The sequence below is a fragment of the Perna viridis genome, chromosome 9 (genome assembly GCF_037379345.1).
Source record: "Perna viridis isolate PV_CMFRI_1.1 ecotype Kerala chromosome 9, ASM3737934v1, whole genome shotgun sequence".
Taxonomy (NCBI): Eukaryota; Metazoa; Mollusca; class Bivalvia; order Mytilida; family Mytilidae; genus Perna; species Perna viridis.
Window position 1 is genome coordinate 10,169,590 of NC_142453.1, and position 19,895 is coordinate 10,189,484.

The 19,895-nt window shown below is 32.7% G+C and overlaps 1 protein-coding gene across 1 annotated transcript; it reads right to left on the minus strand.

The window, feature by feature from the left end:
- Window positions 1-6,612: 6,612 nt before the first annotated feature.
- On the minus strand, window positions 6,613-18,603 carry LOC148606634 (uncharacterized). The gene is made up of 5 exons (XM_088546484.1): window positions 18,181-18,603; window positions 16,232-16,319; window positions 15,143-15,190; window positions 7,226-7,507; window positions 6,613-6,706 (listed from the first exon to the last, which is right to left on the minus strand). The coding sequence occupies exons 1-4, from the start codon at window positions 18,457-18,459 to the stop codon at window positions 7,239-7,241; spliced, it is 684 nt and encodes a 227-aa protein (XP_088402610.1). The 5' UTR covers window positions 18,460-18,603; the 3' UTR covers window positions 6,613-6,706; window positions 7,226-7,238.
- Window positions 18,604-19,895: the final 1,292 nt, after the last annotated feature.

Below are 19,895 nucleotides of genomic sequence, written 5' to 3' on the forward strand. Positions count from 1 at the left end.
CATGTAAGATTACATATTTAAGGACAGTTTAACAGCACGCATTCACGCATGTTCGAATACAAATCACAGCTAAATGGAACATCAGTATGTAAGTAGTCGTAGAAACTGTTTACCTTATTTCCTTATTGAGTGTAAAATTACATATGGTAGATCACACTGAAAAAGCAGTTTTTAGTATGTACGAACATCCACATTTCTATGTCACCTAAACAAGGAATAAGAGTCATTTCGATGTACAATCATTCCTATTAAAAAGGAAAACAATTAATCAAACAAATGGAAAAAAGACATACACAACAAAGAATATAAAGTAAGTAAAACCATACATACAAAGTAACAAAAATAAATGAGCAAGTAAAGTCACATTTTCAAAACATGGAATTAAAAAAATAGAAAAACATTGATGGACACAATTGATCTCTCCTAAAGTCTACTGCTTTTTGAATATAGTTTTGTTTTAGACTGCAAATGAAATGTATAATTGAAATTAAGTGCAGTCTGTTGAGAGAATAATACAGGGAACCAACGTTATAGCGGTAATCAAAAGAAGGGGCAAAGACCAGACATGGAAAACAGACATACACAACAAAGAACACAACGCAAATAAACTCATACATACAAAGTAGTAAAGAGAAATGAGCAACTCGAACTCGACTAAAAACTGGGCGCATGGACCAGGTGCACCGGTAGGGTAAGCGTCCTCTGTGTATTATATATAAAAAGATCAATGCCAGCTATCCTTCTTGGATAAATTTGTCTCTTCGCTTCATCTGCATATTACTTAATCCGATTCCTATTCCTCGCATGCCCCATGCCTTATTCCAATTACCCTTTATAGTCGCGATCTCGGATTACACATTCGAAGTGAATACATTTTACAAGATCGCAAAAATAGCTATTGGTCATCGATCACCGAACAATCATCGATCCGTCATTCCAATCGATCCATTAAACCAGTGATCGCATCACGTGACCACAGAGTGGTCAGTGTATTTTATGGTTTTCGTTGTTTTCTTCCATTTTACACATATTTATATAATGCAATGGATTTAAACATCAAATTTTATACTTTATTCCACATTTATTTCAAACAGATCATCAGTCGTTTTACATAACAAAACTGCGAACAGATTGGTCACCGGTCATCGGTTATCTATCTGTCAGCGATCCGTCAATTCGTTGCGCGGATCGGTTCAAAGACTGAACCTGTCAGGACATTCTGACATTTTTTTTGTAAATAAGCAAGCATACCTGTTACTTCAATTGTGAACAATTATTTGTTTATTGTTGTTGTTGTTAAAGATTTGCAGTTTTATTCAGAAACTTGTGAACGATTACGTACAGACCAACAACGTATTTATCAACAAAAGATCAAAACTTCCCGGAGACGATCGTCACAATAAACCTATCAGACACAACGCGTAATTCACAATTCCAGTACAAAAGTTTCTGTTGGTAGGATAATTGATTACGAACAATAAGCTTACATTGTCAGTATTGTACTTAGTATTTGCCGTTCCTCGTCCGATCAAGTCTTTATTTATCCTTATGAGTTAGACAGAAATAAGTAGTAGCATTAAATAGCAGTCTTCATAGCAATCATTTATAAAGTGATTCATGCGTAACAAAAACCCGCAATATTCACTTGTATTTCTTATTCTTAAACACCACAAGACCAGTCTTGATTTTTTATTTGACCTAATATTGAAGTGTTGTATCATTTCTGAGATTCGTGACTTCCCTTTTTCTCCCCATTATTGTGACTAATGAATACCAAAAGTTCTTAAAGCAACAGGTTTTCGGCTTCCGTCGATGGGCGGGGAAGACAGTGGGTGATTACGGAATTATGTATGATGAAATTTCGAGAATCTAATAAAAAGTGTAATTTGTTATTTGTCTCATTTATATATCTTAAGACTTCGTAAATATCATTTGCATTGGTTTCTGCTAAAAGAAATGATAATTTTATCAATAATGAATTTTATTTCATATCAGCGAAAAATCAGTAATTTCAATTATAAAACCTTTTCACGTGGTATTAATTAACCTGCACTATAAAGTTTTACCAGTCAATACCATATGGTGATAATGCCGGTTACGAAGTTAGAGTTACGTCCCCTTATTGTAACGCATTCCTGATCAAGCAGTTGTCAATGTTTATATGCAGAAACACGATTTGCATGGCTTTCTGATAAAAAAAATTGAGGATAATTGTTGATACTCTGGTCAATATTATGACATTTAGACTGACCGTAGGACAGTGGTATTGACTGCCTACAGCTCGGTCATTATCACGGTCTTAGTTAATACCACTGTCCTGTGGGCAATCTTAAATATCACGATATTGACCAGTTTATCTACAACTATTATATAAATAATTGCACGTGCTTTTTTACTTTACCTGTTGTGCTAACAAAATAGGGATCTGTCTGTCTGTCGTTCTGAAGTTTAGTTGAAGAAACATCAATGACATTTGAATGCTTGTCATGCTGTGAAACCATGTAATCGAGGAAACAGTGGTAACATATGGTTTCTATGTGTCTCCTCTCTAATTATTCCGTTTTCAGAACACACTCTCTATGATTACCGAATTATATATAAGTTAAGTGTGTCGTTAACTATGTTAATATTTATTGAAAAACACTACGGCACAAGAAACAAAAAATGATTGGTTACTTATAGCTGTTTAATGCATAGAAATAAAGATTCTTTACGAGGATAAATACATAACTGTATCATATCGTGGCTTATGATTTTTTTTCGCACATTCTCGTCAGGCTCTGAAGATCAATTTGATATCAATTACATAAAACACAAGAGATACATATTAAACAGAAAGAAAACATCATTCTTTGTGTGCGTCTTTGGCCAAGTTTCTTCTAAACTCCTATAAATTGTTATTTTATAACTTAAACAAATAATGTAAAAAAAAACTCAAGTCTACTCGTTTTTACTTTATTCAACATATAACTTTCTTATGATGGTTTCTGAACAAAAAAAAGTTTTCTTTTTATTATTTTGTTGAAAAAATAAGATGAAACAAATTGTTTTGATTTAAAAAAAAAAACGGCAAAAAAATTAGTTTACAAAAGGAAGACAATTTTTTTTAGTAGACGCTACATGGCCCCATGTACCCTCTCCCTTAATAGGATTTATATCCCATTAACACCAAGCGCCCTGTGTAGGCCCGGGTGTTAAAAGAATAGGCCTGCAGCAGCGCTACGCTACGCCACAGGAGGCTAAATTGCCCGACCCTACCCACCTCTCCCTATTTCCATTGGCAATCAAAATTTGTCGACCCCATTGTCCTTGTGTCCCATCCCTTTTTCATTTCATCATCATTTCATGTTCATTGTCATCAATTTCAATTTCATGTTCATCGTCTGAATATAGCTGAAATATTGTTGCTCGGACGTTAAACCCCAAAAAACAAACAAACAAATTAACACCAAGCTGCTAGTGTCAGTATGTTACTTTGCATGCGTGTGCCATGAAATAATGTAACACTTTTTAACAGAGGCTAAACATGTGTTCAAACGTATTATGTTACCGAAAAGTAAATTATGATAAAATTACGATTTTGAAATGTGTCGAGAAAGTTAAAAATTCAACATATTTAAACAGGATATTACTTTAGTGTCGATCATTTAACCAAATAGGAAAAAGTCGCGATAATTCCTCCACCGAGTAATATACTTAATAAGATCGATTTTCAAACCTATAATTGTTGAAAAATTACAAATTAATTTCAATGTATGCATTTTGCTCTTGTGTCCTCATGAAAGCCATGACTGGTCTTGACTTCTTGGTACACTAGTTTGGCGGACTTCGATATAATTTAACTTATACAGACAGAAACCGACTTTACATATACCTCTGTTACTTTGATATCATAGGCATTTGAGCGAATGTTGCACATTTTTTAGTTTACTACTTTGTAGTTTTTTTTAACAAATAAATCTGATTTGTGCTACTTTCTGCAAAATGTAAATAATCTTATAGATAATATAATGGACTGCTGGTAGAATTCAATTGAACACTGCAAATAGTTCATATCTAGGTACATTTAACATATTAACAATTTAAAGCAGGATTGTGTGTGTGTGTTATTCTTAAACAACTAGCGAAACCTTTGTGATTATAAATAGGATATAAATAACGAAAATGTTGAGTTGACTTTACTGTGTCTACCGGTGTAACGACTCCACTGATTCACTTGAAAATAAACAAAAACATAACAAACAAAATCAAACAAAATAGTATTCTATATATATCAGATAAATATTTGACTTATTTCAACTATATTCAAGATAAGTATTCGATTTATTTCAAATCTCTAAAGGTGAAAAACTGACGGCCACTCTTCTCATAATGGTCTGAACATTAGCCAACATCTTAAGGATCAGCATTAAGCTCCAAAACAGTGTTTGACGTTCGAAATTTACTCTGCAACCTGCCCTGCCAAATATCGTTGCACAAAAAATATCTGCTCATTTCAGGTGCTTAATTATCAATTATAGGGTAGCAGTAATGACATATTCGTAAAACTATGAATGTTTCAAATTTCAAAATTTCAGATATTGTTAATTTAACATGCATTTTGCAATTTTCGATTTAAAAACTGTAACTCCAAAAATGTTTATCTACATTAAAATCATTTATTTAGCATCTACATTTCAAATGAGGAAAAGGGGTGAATGTTTAAACTTATTCAAGACCATTTTGGAAACAAAGAAATCAAGGGAACAAAAAATATATTCTGAAGGCTATAAACAACACAAAGATCATGAAATTAACAAAATAACACTTACACAGAAACAGAAGTAACTGATTACACTAAAATCTTGGAACATAGACCAGTTGCGGTAAGCATCCCCTGCTTTAAAAAAAGTCGAGTTTGTTACCTCCGTGGAAGAAGAACGAAAAATAAAAAAAAAGTACGGTGAAAAAATCGTGTCTCATGATGCAGATTGTTATTCCATAATGAACCACGAGTTCATGATGACGACCATAAAACTTCTATAGTAATGACTTTGATCTTGACCCTATTTCAGAAGCCTCATTATAAGTAGTGTAGCTCGGTGAAAATAAGTCCGCTTAGTTTCGACAAGCCCTGACCTAACGTGTGAGTTTAGATAGGACAATTCATTACGAAGGGCCAAAAGAGTGTTGCCTCAGATGAAAGGAAAGTTGACAATAAGAAGAATGATTTCCCAAACCTGCAAAAAATTGCCTCAACATGAGACAGAACTTATCATTTAAAGCATTCACAAACCCGAAATAATACTATTTGTTTTTGTGATGAATGTTTCTGCAACATACCATCCACGAAAGGCACCAACCATTTATTTTCACTGACTTTTCAAAGTGAAAACAGTTAATTAACTAGAGGCTTCAAGAACCTTAACCATTCACCCGACTTATGACCAAATTCTATTGTCTGTTTTTTGTTTTTGTTTGTTTTTGTTTTTTGTTTTTTGTTTTTGATACAACTGCCTTGTTCTCAGACATAAGGAACAATCAAATCAATTTTCACTCAATCAATATCAATTTAATGACATTGAAAATTGCAAAAAGACTTCGTTAAAAGTAGTAATACAACATGGTCTAAAAGATTTACGCAAAAAAAATTGACTACATATAGTTCCATCAGGCCGGTCACTCTTACTCCAATATGTTCTACTTTTACTAACGGCGGTCATGTTTCTCTATGGAACAATAGTCTCCACATAATTAAAAATCGTCTAAAAGACATACAAAGTTTGGTTTTAATTGGTCCAGTAGTGTCGGAGTAAGAATATTTTGTTAGGTAATAACATAAAAATAGCGAGAAAAAAACGTCGAAAAAGGACAATAACTCCAACATGGCTTAACATATTCACACACATAGCTGACCACAGATAGATCTTGTCGTGCTGAACACTTTAACGGCCATGTCATGATTTTGACGCAGAATACCATAAGAAATATCAATAAGTTTGGTTCTTTTTGGCCCAGGAGTTTCAGAGGAGAAGAGGTTCCAATAATTGTTAACGACGATGACGATGGGCGCCAAGTGATGGCAATAGCTCACACGCCCTATAGTGATCTTCATGATTTTCAAGAATTGTATATTCCAGTTGCATGTGTACTGTCAGTAATTTGATTTCTTATTTTATAGTTCAAGTTCATTTGTAGATGCTAACATTAGTAGTTATAGTCCTCATAATTTCAATCAGCACATATGGTGGAAGGTCAACTGTAAACGCATGAAACATGTTAGAATGGATCTCAAAACAGCCTTCATTTAGTTTAATGTGTCTTACATTACATATCATTTGTTTTTGTTTTAATTGGTGTTTTTCCTACGACTCAATATCAGATTATAAGTCATATCTTTGAAAAACAAAACCCAAATGGTTTCGAGATTTATTAATTGTAAGACAAGACCACTTATACCTTTGTATGAAATCATATAATAGAAACATATAGCCAGCAATTTAAAAAATCTATACATATGCAAATATTGACACTTCGGCGATATGCAAGAAGGATGTTGCATTTGGTTTTGTTAAGACCAACTTTATATACCGCCCTAACAGAGTGTCGGTACACGGTATTTCTATCCTTTGTCCAGTATATCCTGGGCCAATAAAATGACCACAAATCATCTGTTGATAATTCTCAGTGGGTCCAACAGTGATATCCAAGTTACGTAGTCTTTCACCTGAACGGAAAATACGAAAGGATATTAAACAACACATAGAAAATTACCAAAGTCTTCAAAAATAAACATGAGATTGGAACAAGCAGTAAATGGAACAACTCACATAGATATACATCCAAAGTGTGATACAGCCTTTTGTGAGTGTTTAAATCAGTTGCCTATGTCTAAATAACGAACGATACATGCTTATACGCGTGTACTTTTACGTTAATAGCTATATTCACCGTTATAATCTAAGTTGTACCGTAACATGTTATAAGTAACATACACACTTTTCCCACGATAATTATTTTGTATTTTATTACATTAATTTATGATATGTTTCTAAATTTGTACTGTTTATAATATTAGATAAAAGTCTTAAAAATGTATTTTATAAATCATTAACCAGAAACACACGCGCCTATCTCAGAATTATCATATATACAACAATGATTTAATTCAATGATATATATATATATTCTATAAATATCACGAAAATGAAAGTTTGTATGAGACAATGCTTACTTTATACTATACCTTTCAATTATATTTATCTTGGTGTTACGTTTAAAGAGGTGTCTAGATACATACCACAGCAATCGGACCTATTTATAATTAGAACTTTGTTAACAAGGACTTCAGTGAGAAGATCAATCGCCCAATAAGGATTTTGGTCATGCATAGCCTCGTTAAAAACACTCGTGTGAGAAAATGTTGTAAAATTGTCATCAACTGCATTTGCCGATTTATGAAGTGCATCCAAGTACTCAGGATACTGAAACGTCGGCTTTCCGGATGCGATATTTTGACTAACAAGCTCTGAAATAGTTATTTAATCAAACAAAATAGCCATGGATAGAATATAGCACAACAAAGTTATTTTCGTCAATAATGATTTGAAAATGTGACGCCCAAATGCATAGCTTTAATTCATTGTAGCCCTGTACTGAAACAATTTTACTTTACGATTTTTTTTATCGAGATTTGAGAGTAGTGATAATAATCGGGAAATTTGTTTGTAAGAGTAGGTGAGCCATGTGTTTATTGTTTCTTTGTACGTGTTACTTTGGCTATTATAAGTAACTTTTTAACCATTGTCGGTAGCTTATTCACATGTCATTTAATTTACTCTATCGATGACCTACACATATATACTTGAAATACATTATCGTCTATCGGTCATGGCATGTAAGGTCTAAGATTTTTTCCAGTACCTAAATGTTTTTTATTTTTGTTTTTTACTTACATAATCATTACAACGGAATGTTATAGTCTGAATACAATTCTGGTAAAAAAATATGTACATATTTTTAATATTACTTGTTTGATTAGTCATCTGATTTTAAAGGGTCTAAAAGTTAGCCAGCCACTCACAAAAATTACAGTTTAAAAATTACAGTTTAAAACTTCAATTGAAAACTTTGGATAAAGTTTTGAAAGATTTGATATGGTTCCTTAAAACCATACCCAGCATCAATCTCCACACAACCAAAGAATTGTGACAAAAAGAAGGTATAATAACCGAGTTTTATGTGTTCTACATTTATCGCCCATGAATACTTTAATAATATTCTGATGTTCTAATGTGATATAGAGTGCCGGTTCAACATTTCAGACCTTTTGAAAACAAAAACTCGAAGAAAAACAAATTAAATCCTTCCTTCTACTCCAACTGCTATGACATTTTGTAAATGTTAGCTGGGAGAGAATAATCAAGGAAACCAAGGTTATAGCGGTAATCAAAAGAATGTAATCCAGGGACAAAGACCAGACAGGAAAACAGACATACACAACAAAGAACATAAAGCAACTAAAATCATACATACAAAGTAACAAAGGTAAATGAGCAACTCGGACTCCACTAAAAACTGGGAGCATGGACCAGGTACACCGGTAGGGTAAGCGTCCTCTGCTTTTCTAGAAACACCCGCCGAGTTGCTCAAGTCCTGTTGAGACAAACGAGGAAAGGAAACCCATGACCCGTTGAATAAATCAGTTTTCATGGTGCTGATGGATACACCATAACGATCCACGAGTTCATGATGACGACCATAAAACTTCTGTAGTGATGACTTCAATCGTGTTGCAACATAACCCTGTTCCAGAAGCCTATTTGTTAGAGTTCTAGCGCGATACAAAAAGTCTGCGTAGTTTCGGCACGCTCTGGCATAACGTATGAGTTGTGATATGAACACCCCATACGCAGGAGCCGAAGGGATGTTGCCACAGATGAAAGGAAAGTTGACAATTCTGAATGAAAAGCAATCACGTTTGTCGTAAAGTTTGGTCAATAGTTTTCCTTTACCATCGATTTCTAAGTGTAGGCCAAGATATGAGGCTGACTTCACAGTGTCTGAAGTATCCTTTATCTCAAGTTCTTTTGGGTAGATGTGATGTATCAATTCCCCGAAATTAGGATTGTTTAAAGATAACACGTCATCTTTATAGCGGAAACTGAGATTGAAGGATCTAGCTAAACAATATTCTTTCTTTCTGATCAGATCAGCTATAAAGTCAGCCTAATAAGAGTGAAGGAATAGGTCAGCTAGTAAAGAGGCACAATTTGTTCCCATTGGATGCCGACCATTTGTTGAAAAACACGTCCACCACACTGGACAAATATGTTGTCGATTAAATATTCCAGCATTTTGTAAACATCTTCCTCTGTATATTTGGAAGATGATTTGGAATTATTTCTTACAAGGTATGAGGAATCTCTACCAAGAACTATATATTTGTATCTAGGTGTACAATCTTTTTTGGAAAAACAACGATGTATAATATTTTTAAGTCGGGATTTTAACTGAGTATGGGGAATGGAAGTATACAGTGTTGAAAAATCATAGGTTTTAATGCTATTATATTCAGATAATAATCTTGAACTGATTGTCTCCAAAAGATCTTTCGAATTTTTCAGGGTCCACATTGAATTAATACCACTACGGGAGTAACAAATGTTGTTGTTGGACTGTAGACCCTCTTTGACAGTTGTGAGTATAGAAGTTAAAAGTTCTGGAAGAGGTTTGGTGGTACAGTTTGGAGATCCAGCTATGAAACGTTGTTTATATGGATTCTTGTAAAGTTTAGGAATCCAGTACATAGACGGTAAATCACAATCATCGTCCTTGGTAGAGAGACCAAAAGAGGATAGTACAGATGTATGGTTTTTCACAATCTCTTCTTTGGAAAGATTGTGAAAAACCAGGTCTTTTATATTCTACGTCTACCTCTGATAATAAACATTGGATATAAAACGTTTTGCAGACAAAAAAAACAATGTTGTTTTGGGCTTTGTCTGCTGGTACGACAACATACTTGTCATATATAGTAGACAATGTTTTTGTTACATCGGGGTCTTTGAAAAATGATGTAGCCTTAGCACTCATTGACCTACTTAAAACTTTCATTCGTTTCAAAATTAAAGACCTCACGGCCTTCAACCACTCTGACAGAGAATCAATGTCTTCTTGTTCTCGTTTTATCCATTTTCTTGCATAGTCCTCGACGGCGTCCATAAGAACTTTAAAGTTATATTCCAATTTATGGAGCGTGGTTCACATATCAAATAAAGATGCAGAAATTAACAAAATAAAATATGGGTTAGGGGAACTTATACGGGAACGGGTTACTCATTTTAGTTCCTTTTTTCAGGGAAACGAATAATTTGTTGCCAAATTTTATTTGAGTGGAAATCGGAAAGAACTACAACTATAAATCCAGCTGTGACAGGTATTACTATAACAGGGACAGGGTATAAAACACCGGTCGTGTAAAAGAAGAAGTCTTTATGTTGTACTAATACGGGGCAGGGATTGATTTATTTTTATTCACAGTTTTTCGTTGTTGTATGTGTCTATCTTTCTGTCTCTGTGTTATCCTTGGAATGAATTCTTTTGAGCTTCCCTAAAATATTGTTTCCCCTGATAACTTTTCAAAAACAAAAACAGATACAGATCAAATCGTTATTAAGTATTTTTGTTAAGAAGACGACATGGATCATTCAATAATCTCCTCAAAGTATTTGTAGAAATCAGTCCAGAAAACAATTATATATAATATGAATGTAATAAACATGCACATGCCCTGATACTTCATTTCCTCTTTTAACTTTTAAAGTAATCTACTTTATAACATATTAAGAGGCTGTCCATGAGAAAACCATGCAAAACCGTCCGAAAGTGATATTGGCAATGACATATAAACTTTAGTGCATCTGGTAGGACCCCATTATAATTGCAAAATATTTTTTTCGAAAAATTAAAGATGGCGGAGATACTGCCGCCATTTTTTAAAAGGAAATTCCCTTGAAAAATGGTAACTTTTCATGGTTGAGATATGCAAAAGAAGATCTAAAGTTAGGTATTAAGCCTATAATTGCCCTTTTCTAAACCAGTGTTGTTCAGCTAAATGTATTTAACTCTATTAAACACAACGCATAAATAGGTTCTAATAATGGCTTTGAAAAAAAATATTTGACTTTGCCAACATTTAGAAAATTATCATTTTTACCACATTTCATTACCCTGTATTTCCTAAAATAACACTTTTAACAAGTTTTAAGGGTAAAGAAAATTGTTGGAGAAGGTAAAACATGATAATACAAAAGTACAAAAATCTAAATTAAAGTAGTATCAAAATATGGTGGATGCCCTACAATCCTCAATCTGTCTGTGCGTCCATCTGCCCCTTTTTAAACCATGTCAATGATTTTTCTCTTTAACTTGTTTTTCTTTCAAGATAGACTTTTGATATTTGGCATGTGGGTAGAATGATGTGTTGAATACCAGAATTTGTGACAATAGACCTTGCACTTTGACCTTCAGGTAAAATTTTGTGTTCAATGTGGCTGTTTCTATTGTAACAAACTGTGTCCCGGTAAATATGATCATTCTGTTATCTTTGGACATATGCAAATAGCTGTAGCCTTTTCATATTCGGCATGTGGGTAGATAATCAAAAGAATATAGCTTTCCAGAGTTAATGACCTTAAACGCTTGCAGGGTTTTTATTTAAATTTATTGTAAAACATCTATAAAGGCAGTAACAATGTCTCCTAAATATCAGATAGTCATTTTACATGTACACATTAAAGTTAAAATCTTGAATGATTGTCTACTTGGTGCTTAACCTGGTCGTAGATGTGTGGTTACAATGTATTTCCTCCATCATCTTCTACAATACTTGTAGTGCATCAATCATGGCCCATGACAGTGTCTGTATCAGTCTCGCAAATCACACAACAATGAATAAAATGTATTTAAGCTTCTTTACCTGAAACAGAAAGAACAAGGCTTTATATTTTTTTATAAAATAAATTTGCTCTACATGCACATTTTGAACTAGTATCAATCAATTTGAAAGAGCACTATAAAACCCATGCTTAAAACATACACAACTACATTAGGTAGTTTAATACCTCATTACATGTACTTAACATTTAGTTGTTGATTAAAAATACATGTACATGTAGATATATGTATACATCAAATGTCACATGCATGTGCATTCTACATTGTAGAGACTGGATTCGTATATATGTTTACCAGAATTTATTGACATACATGTACATTTAGGCTGATCCATGTAGACCCCATGTGGTTCATACCTCTTATAAAATTCTAACTTCTAATTATAAAAATGTTATATTTTGTATGCGACGACACTAAAATATTTAGAAAGAATTCAAATAAACTACCAAGCATATTTGTTCTTTAGCATTGCAGTGAATATAAATATGTACTTGTACTGGTTGTTTTTATCCACATTTTTCTTGAGGAAAAAATTGGGTAAGGGTTTTTCACCTTTTGCAAACCTCTGGATCTGCTCAAATTCAGCATAGCAATATATACAAAAAATAAAATACTCCATTGCTGCTAAACTTCTCTGTAGAGGTCAAACCCTAAACAGATGGGGCAAATTAAGTCTTGTTCGTAGCAACCACATATACATGGACATGCATCCATGTGTGTGGGGATCCAATCGGTATGAAACCTTATGATGTTACCCTCTAATTTATAGTTAAGTAAAAAGTTTTGCAGCGCAGAGCATAATACGACTACAACATGTTAAACTCTGCCCACTTTGGGCAAGTGTAGACACAATGTTAGTTTTTGAATAAAGTGACTTACAGCTCAACTGGTTTTTGCGCAATATTGCACAATATTTGAAGTTGAACTTAAATCCCTATAACCCAAAACCACAAGAGATATCTGAAATTTGAAAAATTTAGGCAGGGATTTTCATGAGGAATCCACATGTAATAAATAAGTTACAAAATCTGATAATAATAAAAATAATAATAATTATAATAAAAGATTTCTGCCATGCGTGTGCACTTTGGACCCCAATAATCTGTAAATGCTAAACTCTTTGTAAAATATGTTAATTCGCCTTTCAACAGATTTTAATAGGAAAAAATTTTCAAAAATGAATGAAAAGTTAGCGGTCTTAATCTTATATATTTTACCCTGTTTTCATTTTATTCATTTTGTTATTTTTAAACTTCTACACATATTGGGCATGTTGAGTATACTTGTTTCAACCATTGTCTATTTATATGTCATGACTATTTATTATAAATGTGTTGGTACATTAAAATATTTGTATTTGTACAACAAAACTATAAGTACCTTACCTAACAATCAGTAATATGCCTTTAATCGTTCCATTTTCCTTCGATTAGTTCATCTTTTATGCACAAACAGTGTGTCCTTGTCCCAGCTCATATGTTCAATGATGAATATGCAAATATACTTTTTGTATGACATTTAAAATAATGCAATGATTTGCACTTGCAGGTCCTCTTCTTTCACTTCGGTTAACCGATGTACCTTCATAAACTAATCGTTATCCAATGAAGGCAACAACAGTAAAAGTATGATGTCCATTTGTACATGCATGTGATGTACTGTTAATGAATATCGAAAATATATAAACAAGATTTTCTCCTTGACTGAAAGGCATTTATAAAATGATCGGTCCTTTGTATACTTAGGAACGACGTACATCCCGACTAATAATTTGCGATACATTTGTTCTATGTAATTCGGAATATAAGAACACATTTCAATTCATGTCAGTATGTACTTATGAATAAATCATTAACTAAAAAATAGCCATTTTTAGGGGGAATACACGTACAGGGGACGGAAACCTTTTCCCAATGCACTGGACTACATCTTACCAAGACTAACTCGGCCCGAACATTTGGATTCTAAGAAAATTGTATTCAGTGAGTTTTATACGTTCTGCTGTGTTTAAATGATTTGAAATACATTATTTCTGTACTTATATAAAATATGAATAGGAATATTTATATATCTTGCATTATGGCTGAACAAATCGCTTAAGAATTGTCTCATTTTCACCAAAAATACCTTTATTTTACATGTTGAAAAAAAAAAATGAAAATATGTTTGTTTGTTTGTTTGTTTGTTGGGGTTTAACGTCCGAGCAGCAATATTTCAGCTATATTCAGACGATGAACATGAAATTGATGATGAAATGAAAAAGGGATGGGACACAAGGACAGTGGGGTCGACAAATTTTGATTCCCAATAGAAATAGGGAGAGGTGGTTAGGGTCGGGCAATTTAGCCTCCTGTGGCGGAGCCCTATGGTTCCTACTCCGGGAGAATACCACAGTATGGTTCTTTAACGTGCGAGGAACGTGGCATCTTTCCCAACACGGTGCACCATTATGGTTTGCGGTCAGGTTTTCCGTATTATACCTGACAATCCCAGCATGTAACACGCCAGGGGTACACCATTCCACCACCTGAGGCACACATCCCAGTTGCTCTGTGGGCAGAGCGCCCTAGCTCCCCGGCTAGGTTTCTGAGCACTATTTAGTCGCATTTTACGACAAGCTTAGCGCTGCTGCAGGGCTATTCTTTTGACAGCAGGACCTGCACGGGGCATGAAAATATGAAATGCCCAGCATGAAACTTTATAGCATATAAATATAATACAGTTTCTACCTTTTGATTGCAACAATGGTAATTTTTAAGCGTTATTTTAGCTTGTATAGGCTTTTTGGTTGTCAATGGCAAGTCTTATGAAAATTGTCTTCAATTTTCAGAACTTTGTCACACAGCCAATTTTCACATAAGGCTATTTGACTATTTTCCACTTCTATGAATGTAAATTTAACAACTTCACATACAATTTTGACTCTAAACACAACAAAGCCAACATTAATAACTGATGAATGTGGCCCAAATTTGACCATGAAATCCGGCACATCACCAAATAAATGCCCCTAACACACAAAAACGACTGTTACTAAAAATAGAACAAAGACTGGTCATTATCATATGCATTTTTCGGAATCTCTTATGACCTTCTTTCATTCCTAATATAAATTTTACGGCAATTCCAAAATGACTTTCGGATCATTTTTTCCAGTATTGCATGATTTTCTCATAAACAGGCTCATAATTACTATAAAACTAACGTCTCTCTGCAATGATGATACTAATCTCCTCTTTCGTAAAGGTGAGGTCTATACAGGATAATAAAAAGAATGAATGAAATATAATTTAAAGCAAGAAATCACACATTATATCTAAATTATGTAGTTAGAATCGTAGATGTATTACAACTAATATCAATAAAATGCATATGTGATGGAACCAGACATAATAAGACCGACGTTCAATTTGGTATGAATATTGTTATTTCATATGATGTTAACAGATGAAACGGTTGTGTCTTCTTATTATGAAGGATTCCAATATAAACTGGTGCACCGGTAGGGTAAGCGTCCTCTGCAATCCACGAGTTCATGATGACGACCATAAAACTTCTGTAGTGATGACTTCAATCTTGAAGCAACATAACCCGGTTCTAGAAGCCCATTTTGTTAGAGTTCTACCAGAACGAATCAGACAGTGGGTAAAATATGATATGAAAACCTTATCATTTGGAAAGCTTAATTTTTATTTGACTTTTTGTACCATGCATTAACATCAAGGAGAAAAGACAAGAATTTCCAATTATCACTTGGGTAAATCGAGTTATAATTTCATTGAAATGCACAGAAAAATGGACATTACAATGGCAAATAAATGTAACAAAAACATCATTTCCAACATTATATTAAAAAAAATCTGAGCAAATCCAGTGAAAAAGAAATCAAATCATGATCTTTTTTAAATATTGAAAACATCCTTGAAGAATTTATATGGTCAGATCAGTGTTTTTTTTTACATTATTGTTTCTGGTATTATTCCTTTGGGCCAAATTCTTACAGAAACTAACACTTTGATGGTTTCTTGTTAATTATCATTTTTCGGCTAACTATCATTTTTAAACTAACTATACAGATGATGATGACAATGAATACGTCATTAAAAAGATGATTATTGTTTGAAATATTTAATTCCAGTTTCTTCAATATGATTTCACCCTTACATTTATTTTTAAAGTTTGTGTGTTTTTTTTTATTTTGTTTCATTTTCATTATCAATTTGGTAGTAAAGCCTAATCTTTATCAGACTTTATGAAGGACATCAGAGGGTAAATACTATAGGTAACACTTTACCCAAGGCAATACATATGGGCTTCCCTGACTTTGAAATAACACATTTTTGTCTTCGAAAGCATGGATTCGGCCAGCAAACATTACTGATCTAAAAATAAAGAATAAAACGAAAATATCTTTTTTATGATGTTTGTACATTTGTGTTCTTTTAAAACTCTGTCTTTAACATACGACAAATAATCATGCCATTTTATAATAAGAAAAGACAAAAAAAAAAAAAAAAAAAAAAAAAGGCAACAAAAAACATATATATGAAGAAAAAACTTCTTACGCATATTTATTCAGAAACATGTAAGAACCTTTCCACATTATACAATTGAAGTCTATTCAAAGTATTAAAAGTGAGAAAACTGACACAAGCAGTGTTAAATAGCTACATGTATTTACTTTTCATTTACTTATTTATTTACTTAAAAAACGAATTATTGGAAACATTTTAACTGTGAAACTGAGTTTTATAAGTAATGAGACCATCTGAGTTGTCTTTCTATTTGGTAATTAATACCGTTTAAACTTTTTTCATATACAAATTGATATGAGTTGTTTAACTTCTGAATCGTAGTCAATATAAATTTTATCATAATCAGTAGGTAATGCATGACATATACTGAATATCACGTGTCAAAATCTGTATCGCATGCTGTATCAACCCGAGACTGCTATATCATCCCAATGGCCACCGGCCGAGGTTTGATACAGCATGTCAGATTGTTCATCGTATCATATATTTTAAGCATACTTTAAGTATGGTCTGTAAAGGGGTGTGATATAGGCTATGCGATAGGGCAAGAGGTGTGATATAGGGTAGACAATATAGAGTTTTACCTATGCACAGACAAGGATTAGGTAATTAATGGTATTGTCATTAGCGTTGTTGTACATGTTAGGAAGACTTGACCCTACCACAAGACGCAACAGTTAAAATGTGATAATTAAAAGGATGAAGACAGGATAGGTTAAAAAGTGAAAAAAAAAAACAAAACAAAACAAAACAAAACAAAACAAAACAAAAAAAAAAACAGAACAAATTAAGGGGTTAAAAGTGTTATTCACATACTTACATACAGGATTATACATATGGCAAAACAGTGCCTCGCAAATTATAGAATTTGTATTTGTGTTAACATATTCCTCAGAAAACATCACTTTACACCCGATAATTTTCGATTGTTGGAAAGATGAAGAGGGGTTACAGATACTAATTTACCTAAAACACAACTGAAAATTAATCAGCAAGTAATGAAAGAGATATTTCTTGATTTAAAGAATTCAATACATTACACCTGAAAAAGCATAATGACATCTATGAAATAGTTAGAACAAATTGTTGAAGTTCACCAGATTTCAAATACATGTATACTGTCAATTTTGTACTCTTTTTGTCATTTTAGAGTCATATTTAATGCAAACAAACATACATTTCCATATCTATAGAATACATTCATTATTGAATAAATAGTTTATCATATATGAAATATAATGGTTTTGTCTTTGAGTTTGAACATATGCTTCTGACTGTAAATATATGTCTAGAAACAAAAAAAAAAAAAAATAATAAATAAAATAAAATAAAAAATAAATAAATAAAAAAAAACCTAACAAACAAACAAACAAAAATAAAAAAAATATACATATATAATTTCAATGAACTAATGACACTGGTCATTCATCGCTTTTATATTTCAATATTTTACTATGAATTAAATCAGAAAATATTCATATCTTGGGTCCAAATTAAAATGCACCTACCCTTTTCTTTCGTGTTTTGTTGTAAAAATGTGCGTTTTCATTTTCAGGTAATGATGTATTCATTGTCCAAGTACATACAATATATATGCATAGGGGAAAAAGAATAGATGGACAATCATTTCCGTCATAGTTTCTTATAGTTGTTGACAAATATTCATTTGTGAGCAATAATGAATCATAACATTTTATGTTCTTCTTACCAGTTCAAAAGTTTCTGCATCAGAGAATGTCAAAGTCGTATTTTCCACATAATGTGCTAACGTTTTGTCCTTTACCAATTCGCAATATAAACTTTTCCGGTTAAAGAAAATTGCATTGCAGTCAGAATATGTACTACATCTTTGTTCACATATCCTCAGTCCTATTTTCTGGACTACTGTAATGACATTGGACAAATCATTTCTCCTTTTTACTTGACCGATCGATATAACCATAAAAGTTACACATAAGATGATGTACAGGAGTGTAAGTGTCAGCATTTTTGTTGAAAAAAATGTCGATTTTCTTCCAGACTGCCTTCCGTCGGTTGCTAAAGATATTGAAATTATAAAACCAAACCAGCTTGTATGTTAATTATCAATAATTGTTAATTATCTATGATTTTAAGAAACCTTATCGCTTTGGTAACTGAGATCGATGGTCCACCTACGGTGAACAAGTAAGATACTTATAACACCTTAAAATTGAATTTACAATAAACAAGCAAATTACGAATGATCAGATGCACTAAACGAAAATCATATCAGTCGTTTGAACCTCAACTATATAATTGTCATCATTACTGTGAGGCAGAGGCAATGAACTCGTAAACATTAAAAAGAAATATTTGACATACTGATATTTTTTATAATAAGTAGTTTGAAACATTACTTAATTTTAATATAAAAAAAAATTTAGAACGATTGCTTGTTTATCAATAGCCTATTAAGATTTTGCATGTATATATTTTCATCCTTTACTTTTTATAAATAAAGATCTACTTTTTATAAATTACGAAAACAAATTACGCGACGATATATCTAAAAACGCAAATGGTTTGCTAAAGAAAGCCACAGCTAGGCAATAAAGGCTCTCTCGATCATTGTTCGGAAGTTATATCACAGCATTGGCCAGTCATTTCTGAAATTTAATATTATTTGCAAACATATTAAATAACAAACAATGACAGCGGGCCGATACAGAAGCATTTCCCGAATTTATTACATGACTCTTCGTCATTGATCAGAAGTCTTATCACAACTTTTGCCGGTCATTTCAGGGAAACGTAAATTTTTTTACGAACGTCACAACAATGGAGTTATCTCTCATTCATGTTTTGCGAGATATTTGACTAACTTTTGGGGTACATGATAAACAGATAATTACAGCGAATTTATCACACGATATGCTTTATACGCGCTCGGTCATGCTATTAACCTTCAAGCATGACGGCTTCTGTGGCTGGTAACATGACCTCGGGCAAATCAAAATGGTATAAAAACTGTTATGTGATAATCTTTATATATGAATTTATCTTTTTTTTATTAAATAGCATTTTTTTATTGTTTATAATCGCATAGCCGTACTTATACCATGTGATTGTTGCGTTAACGGTGACCAAGTACCATATTTGTTTTCTTCAGGGATCGGTATCCCACAGTTCAAAATAACTCGATGAAATACATTGCTGATGTTTCAATTTAATAAAAGGAAATTGAAACTTTTAATACGAGATTTTTTAATGTTTCCATTCTCTCACAAAAACGTTACAAATCCTAATGCATTATAATTTAAGCAATTACCTTCAACAAATACTGTAACCCTTCGTACCATGTAATCAGTTGCATAAATGAATAAATTCACTCGATGTTGTGCTTTGAAAATCGTAATCAAAATATAACAATGAAAGTTCGATTAATTCATTCTCAAGGCGTGT